General features: G+C 46.7%; 1 protein-coding gene across 1 annotated transcript; it reads left to right on the top strand.

Annotated features, from left to right (window-relative positions):
• Positions 1–357: 357 nt before the first annotated feature.
• On the top strand, positions 358–7,582 carry LOC140390182 (uncharacterized). Its single transcript, XM_072475131.1, has 2 exons — positions 358–438; positions 5,265–7,582. Exon 2 carries the CDS (start codon positions 5,733–5,735, stop codon positions 6,852–6,854), a length of 1,122 nt encoding a protein of 373 aa, XP_072331232.1. The 5' UTR covers positions 358–438; positions 5,265–5,732; the 3' UTR covers positions 6,855–7,582.
• Positions 7,583–7,829: the final 247 nt, after the last annotated feature.

Raw genomic sequence — 7,829 nt, 5'->3', positions numbered from 1 at the left:
GAATCTTCCCACCGCCATCGCTCTGGTTCCCAGCAAGGGTCAATCTCTGCTTTTCTCGGGCTCGCGCTTCCTCGCATTCCAACCCCAGCACGCTGGGTGCCAACCGCCGCTACGCGCGGCAGAACTACACCTCCCATCAGGCACCGCGGAGATGCTCGCCTCCTGATTCCATAGTTGCTCCTCCACATGCAACATGGGTAATGTCGTTCCGACTGGGTGAGAATGTTTTCCTGCGCAGATCCGGGTGAAGACGTCAGTCAGGGGAGCCCCACCTTGTTCTCTAATTTATTTCATTGGTGCAGGTTTTTTCATGCCTTTGGTGTTCATTGGGTGTGAGAGACGTCAATCAGAGAGCCCACCCACTCTGCCCATTCTCTCCTCTTCCTCTACCACAGCTGCTTCACTTCCTGTAGGGACTCCAAACCAAGTCAGGAGATGGTGAGTGAAGGAGCAGAATTTAGAAGAATTACATTGCACAATATCCACACTAATGTTCAGGCAGTCTGACTATCCTGTGGGCAGTCAGGTGTGGAAATGCCCCTTATGCTGTGTGACAAGATCCAGCTCACAGACCTGTTTACTCGGTGCTTTGTGCTGAGCTGTTTGATTGGCTGTGTGTTGGATATTGAGGGTGTTTATTGGAAGCATTTTCCTTCTGATTTACAGGCTGAGTTTTGTTGATGGGTCATTACTGAATATGAGAAGGTGAGGGGTAATTATCTGGGAGGGGCAGAGACACCTTTATTCAAATGTCTTTTAATGTCTTTTTAATGTCTTTAAAGATTTTCCCCGAAGGCCTCGGCCTTTCCCAAAAGCCTGGGCTTGGATTTGAAAGTTTTGCCCAGTGCTGTGAATTTGGGACGTGCAGTCTGAGCGAGTGCAGTATATCTAATTTCCCAGGATAAATCAGAACCCTTCAATAAGCTATACTGAAGCAAGATTTCTCTCAGCTTCTAACACTTCCTGCCCAGTGTTTTTTTTCTTCAAATAATTTTGGAAAGCAAGCAGAGAAATTTCAAAATCTTCATTGAACTAACATTTCTCGAGGTTTTTTTATGTTAAACATATGATGTAAGCATAAAACTGGTCTCGACGAGCACAGTACAAACTCTGTGAATTAGTAGCCTGTTTTACAATCCACCCGACGATCTTTTTCACTGCCCTCAAAGAACTAAAAAAAATACAGCACAGGAACAGGCCCTTCAGCCTTCCAAGCCTGCACTGACCGTGCTGCCCATCTAACTTGAAACTTCTACAATTCAGGGCCTGTATCCCTCTATTCCCATTCTATTCATGTATTTGTCAAGACGCCCCTTAAATGTCACAATCGTACCTGCTTCCACCACCACTTCCGGCAGCGAGTTCCACTACTCTGTGTAAAACACTTCCCTTGCAAATCTCTTCTAAACATTTCCCCTCACACCTTAAACCTCTGTAAGTGACTCTTCCACCCTGGGAAAAAGCTCCTGACCATCCACTCTGTACATGCACATCATTTTGTAGACTTCTATCAGGTCGCCCCTCAACCTCTGTCGTTGCAGTGAGAACAAACTGAGTTTATCCAACCGCTCCTCATAGCTAATGCCCTCCATACCAGGCAACATCCTGGTGAACCACTTCTGTACTCTCTCCAAAGCCTCCACATCCTTCTGGTAGTGTGGCGACCAGAATTGAACACTATATTCCAAGTGTGGCCTAACTAAGGTTATATACAGCTGCAGTATGACTTACCAATTTTTATGCTCAATCCCCCGTCTGATGAAGGCAAGTATGCCGTATTCCTTCTTGACTACCTTCTCCACCTGCGTTGCCACTTTCAGCGACCTGATCCCTCTGCCTGTCAATACTCGAGGTTCTGCCATTTATTGTATATTTCCCACCTGTATTACACTTTCCAAAATGCATGACCTCACATGGTGGCATGGTAGCACAGTGGTTAGCACTGATGCTTTACAGCTTCAGGGTCCCAGGTTCAATTCCCGGCTTAGGTCACTGTCTGTGGAGTCTGCACGTTCTCCCTGCGTCTGCGTGCATTTCCTCCGGGTGCTCTGGTTTCCTCCCACAAGCCCTGAAAGACGTGCTGTTAGGTAATTTGGACATTCTGAATTTTCCCTCTGTACCCGAATAGGCTTCGGAATGTGACGACTAGGGGCTTTTCACAGTAAGTTCATTGCAGTGTTAATGTAAGCCTACTTGTGACAATAGAGATTATTCTATTATTTGTCCGAATTAAACTTCATCTGTCATCTCTCCGCCAAGTCTCCAACTGATCTATATCCTGCTGTATCCTCTGACAGTCCTCATTATTATCCGGAATTCCACCAAACTTTGTGTCGTCTGCAAACTTACTAATCAGACCAGTTACATTATCCTCCAGCTTATTTATATATACTACAAACAAGAGGCAGCACATTGGCGTCGTGGATAGCACTGCTGCCTAACGGCGCCGAGATCCCAGGTACAATTCTAGCTCTGGGTCACTGTCCATGTGGAGTTTGCACATTCTCCCGTGTTTGCGTGGGTTTCGCCCCCACAACCCAAAGATGTGCAGAGTAGGTGGATTGGCCACGCTAAATTGCCCCTTAATTGGAAAAAAAATAATTGGGTACTCTAAATTTTAAAAAATATATAAATATATACTACAAACAGCAAAGGTCCCAGCACTGATCCCTGCGGAACACCACTAGTCACAGCCCTCCATTCAGAAAAGCACCCTTCCGCTGCTACTCTGTCTTCTATGATCAAGCCAGTTCTTCACCTTCTGTACCAGTCTGCCATGAGGGACCTTGTCAAAGGCCTAACTGAAGTCCATGCAGACTACATCCACTGCCCTACCTTCATCAATCATCTTTGTAACTTCCTCAAAAAGCTCGATCATGTTCGTGAGACACAACCTTCTCTTCATAAAACTATGCTGCCTCTCGCAAATACATCCATTTTCTTCCAAATGGGAGTAAATCCTGCCTCAATGAATCCTCCCCAATTATTTCCCTACCACTGACATAAGGCCTGTAATTTCCTGGATTATCCTTGCCACCCTTCTTAAACAAAGGAACAACATTGGCTATTCCAGTCCTCTCAGACCTCACTTGTAGCCATTGAGGATACAGATTTATTTCAAAGCCCCAGCAATTTCCTCCCTTGCCTCCCTCAGTATTCTGGGGTAGATCCCATCAGGCCCTGGGGACTTACCTATCTTAATGTTTTTCAAGACGCCAACACCTCCTCATTTTTGATCTTAATGTCACACAGACTACCTACACACCTTTCCCCAAACTTATCGTCCACCAAGTCCTTCTCTTTGGTGAATACTGATGCAAAGTACTGATTCAGTACCTGACCCATTTCCTCTAGTTCCATGCATAGATTCCCTCCCCTGAGCTTGAGTGGGCCAACCCTTTCCCTGGATACCCTCTTGCTCTTTATATGTGTGTAAAAAGCCTTGGGATTTCTAAAATCCTGTTTGGCAATGACTTTTCGTGACCCCTTTGAGCCCTCCTGACTCCTTGCTCAATTTCCTTCCTACTTTCAGGCGGCACGGTAGCACAGTGGTTAGCATCGTCGCTTCACAGCTCCAGGGTCCCAGGTTCGATTCCCGGCTTGGGCCAGTCTGTGCGGAGTCTGCACGTTCTCCTCGTGGCTGCGTGGGTTTCCTCCGAGAGCTCCGGTTTCCTCCCACAGTCCAAAGACGTGTACATTAGGTGGATTGGCCACGCTAAATTGCCCTTAGTGTCCAAAGGGGTTGGGTGGGGTTGCTGGGTTACGGGTAGGGGGGGGGGCAGAGCTGTGGACTTAAGTGGGGTGCTCTTTCCAAGGGCCGGTGCAGGCTCGATGGGCCTAATGGCCTCCTGCTCTGTAGTTCTATGTTTCCTTGTATTCCTTCTAGCTAACCTTCTCGCCTTTACAAATGCTTCCTTTTTCTTTGGGACTGGGCTCACAATATCCCTTATTATCCAAGGTTCCTGAAACTTGCCAAACTTATAATACTTCCTCACACCGGTCCTACATTCCTATCAACTGACATTTGAAAGTCTCCCACATGCCAGATGTTGATTTACCCTCTTAAACATCTGCCCCCAATCAAGATTCTTCAGTTCCTACCGAATATTGTTATTAGCCTCCCCCAATTTAGCACCTTCACCTGAGGACTACTCTTATTTTTATCCAACAGTACGTTAAAACTTACTGAACTATGGTCACTGGTCCCAAAATGCTTCCCTACTGAAATTTTGACCACCTGGCTGGGCTCATTCCAATGCCAGATCCAGCCCCTTCCCTAGTTGGACTATCTACATATTGTTTCAAGAAGCTCTCCTGGATGTTCCTTGCAAACTATGTCCCACCCAAGCACTATAAGTGAATCCCAGTCAATATAGGGGAAGTTAAAAGCACCCAGCACAACAATCCTGTTGCTTTTGCACCTTTCCAAAATCTGCCTACATATCTACTCCTCTATCTCCTGCTGGCTGTATCCCAACATTGTGACTGCACCCTTCCTATTCCTGAGCTCTACCCATATTGTCTCGCTGCATGAGCCCTCTGAGTTGTCCTCATGCAGTACAGCAGTGATATTCACCTTAACTAGTCGTGCAACTCCCCCACCCCTTTTACATCCCCAATATCCTGCTTGAAACATCTAAATCTTAATCCTGGAACGTCTAGCTCAATCCTGTTCCTCTCTGAAATGGTCACATCACAGTTCCAAGTACTAATCCAAGCTCTCAGTTCATCTGCCTGACCTGTTATACTTCTCGCATTGAAACAAATGCACTTCAGACCACCAGTCCCGCTGTATTTTGCAACATCTCTCTGACTCCTCTTCCTCTGAGTCTTCCTGGTCTTATTTTCTAGTTTCCCCCTCAGTTATTTCACAGTCTGACCTATCACTCCGGTTTCCACCCGCCTGGCACACTAGTTTAAACCCTCCCGTGTGACACGAGCAAACCTCGTGGCCAGGATATTTATGCCCCTCCAGTTTAGATGCAACCTCCTGCAGTACAGCTGTGCCAAGGAAGATGGGTCTGGGTGGAGGAAAGGAAGTAGCCACATTGTCTGATCCTATTCATTATCCAGTGTCCCTGCTGGAAACAGAGGGTGTGTGTCAGTCCAGTGAGGAAAAAGAAAGGACTTGTATCTGATCTCCCACACAAGGGAATAGCAGACTGACACTCACTGTGGAACAGTCTCTAACTGAGGAGTCAGTCCCTTCAGCAAAAGAGGAGAGGGAGTTGGAGGAAATCATGTTTCTTTTTGCTGTTTTACAGAAGGATCACACCGCATTACACCAGAGAATACAGAGAGGATAGACACCGCAGATAGATCCTGATCATCCACCAAGGAACAACTGCACAACTGTGGGAAGACATCCAGTTCCTTCACAGCATTGATCAACACAGAGAAGGTTGGGCAGTGAAAACATCTTCTGGAAATCAGTCGGTCAGGGGAGCCTAGACATATCATCAGATCTGAAACTGGTCAGTGGGAACCTTTCATCGGATTCAACCTTTCTGAAGGTTTGGTTGTGGGCGATCAGTCAGGGTGAAGCTGGGAAGAAGTATGAGCGGGCTCCAAGTGTGGTGAGAGCTTCAATCATTCATCGAGCCTCGAGAACCACTGATTCAATCCTGCAGGTGAGAAACTGTTCAAGTGTGAGGTGTATGAGGTGCACTATACAAGGCTCATAGGATCTCCTGACAGGCAGGTTCCATCTGTTATATCAGAAGAGCAGCCACATGGAAGGGAAACCACTCACGTGGGAGGTGAGCGACAAATTATTGTCACTGACATCAAACTTCCATTTACACCAGCAGATTCACACAGGTAGGAAGCTGTTCACGTGTGAGGTCTGTGCTCAAGCTTTCACAGTGTCATCGAACCTCCTACACCATCAGACAGTCCACAAAGGGGAGAAACGTTTCAAATGTGAGGTTTGCAACAAAGCGTTCAATGTGTCATCAGCGCTCATGCAACACCGCCGCGTTCACACTGGGGAGAAGCCGTTCAGGTGTGAGGTGTGTGACAAATCATACGCGGACTCCTCAAATCTCTGCCGGCACTTACGTTTTCATACAGGAGAGAAACCGTTCCAGTGTGAAATTTGTGACAAGGCTTTTACCCGTTCCTCCTTTCTCATCAAGCACCAGAGGAGCCACACGGGGGAGAAACCATTCACATGTGAGGTGTGTGACAAATCATTTTCAGAGTCATGGACACTTCACAGACACCGACGCATTCACACAGGGGAGAAACCATTCAAGTGCGAGGTGTGTGAGAAATCATTCTCACGATTATCAATCCTCCGTTCGCACCAACAGATTCACACAGGTGAGAAGCTGTTCACTTGTGAGGTGTGTGCTAAAGCTTTCACAGTGTCATCCAGCCTCCTACGTCATCAGACAGTCCACACAGGGGAGAAACCTTTCAAGTGTGATGTGTGCAACAAAGCGTTCAATGTGTCATCAGCGCTCATGCAACACCAATGCATTCATACTGGAGAGAAGCCGTTCAGGTGTGAGGTGTGTGACAAATCATTTGCGCGATCATCGTACCTTCGTGTACATCACCGCATTCACACCGGGGAGAAACCGTTCAAGTGTGATCTCTGTGAAAGGTCATTCTCGCACTCATCAAGCCTTCGTGTACATCACCGCATTCACACTGGGGAGAAACCGTTCAAGTGCGACCGTTGTGACAAATCATTCTCGGACTCATCGAATCTCCGCGGACACCTACGTTATCATACAGAAGAGAAACCTTTCAAGTGTGAGCTTTGCGACAAAGACTTCATTAACTCATCAGATCTGCTGCTCCATCAGAGGATCCACACATGGGAATATGTGGGAGGTGTACAGTGACGTTTTTCTGAAGTCTTCGACTTCGCTGGTCCACCGGAGGATTCGTACAGGAGAGAATCTATTCGCATGCGACGTTTGGGAGACCTGTCCTCCCAATGTGTAAAGCACCAGCAGATTCACACTGGCGAGAAACCATCCAGCTGTGAGGTGTGTGACAAGGCTTTCTCACAGTCAGCCGATTGTCTGGTCCACCAATGCACTCACATGGGGGGGGGGGGAAAACGCTGTCGGTGTGAATTCTGTAATAATGTCTTCTCAGTTGTTGGACCACCTGTAACATTAGTGAACCCACATGGGAGACAAACCCTTCCAGTGTGACGTTCTCAGGATTGTTTCACCTATTCTCCTCTCTCGCCAAACACCAGCATCTCCACACGGACCTGCAGCTGGCTCAGCTGCTTCCCTTACACTGAGAGTTGTGTGTTATTTATTCTCCAGTGCTCTCACAGGAGAGCTGTCCTTCCAAAGCACTGTCTGTCTCAGTATCTGTCTCCAACCTTGCCCACCACCAGTCCAATCATTTCAAGGAGGTCAATTTAACTTTGTTTGACCAGATCTTCAAAAGAAGATGCTTCACCCGATGTTACATTGTGTACCTTGTGTTGCCCGATTATGTATTTTCTTTTCTTTTTCTTTTCGTGTATTTAATGATTTGTTGAGCTGCTCGCAGAAAAATAATTTTCATTGTACCCCGGTACACGTGACAATAAAGAAAATCCAATCCAAGACATCAATATGTGTAGAAGCTGCTGTATAAACTCAGCTTTTCAGTGCAGGTACAAGTCACTCACTTTTAAAAAATATATAATTTATTCCAAACCATACAGAAAGTTCCACATTCATAAAAGCAAAGTCAAATACAAACAGTTCGTCATTTTTCATCTCTTTTACAAATTTAACTAACTCCGCCCCCTCCCCCGGTGCCCCCAAACCCTTCTCCCCCTCTCCTCACTGGCGACAAACAAATCTTTGAAA

This window comes from Scyliorhinus torazame, chromosome 14 (assembly GCF_047496885.1).
Source record: "Scyliorhinus torazame isolate Kashiwa2021f chromosome 14, sScyTor2.1, whole genome shotgun sequence".
Taxonomy (NCBI): Eukaryota; Metazoa; Chordata; class Chondrichthyes; order Carcharhiniformes; family Scyliorhinidae; genus Scyliorhinus; species Scyliorhinus torazame.
The sequence above is the reverse complement of the archived record's forward strand: the minus strand, read 5'-3'. Positions and strand labels throughout refer to the sequence as shown.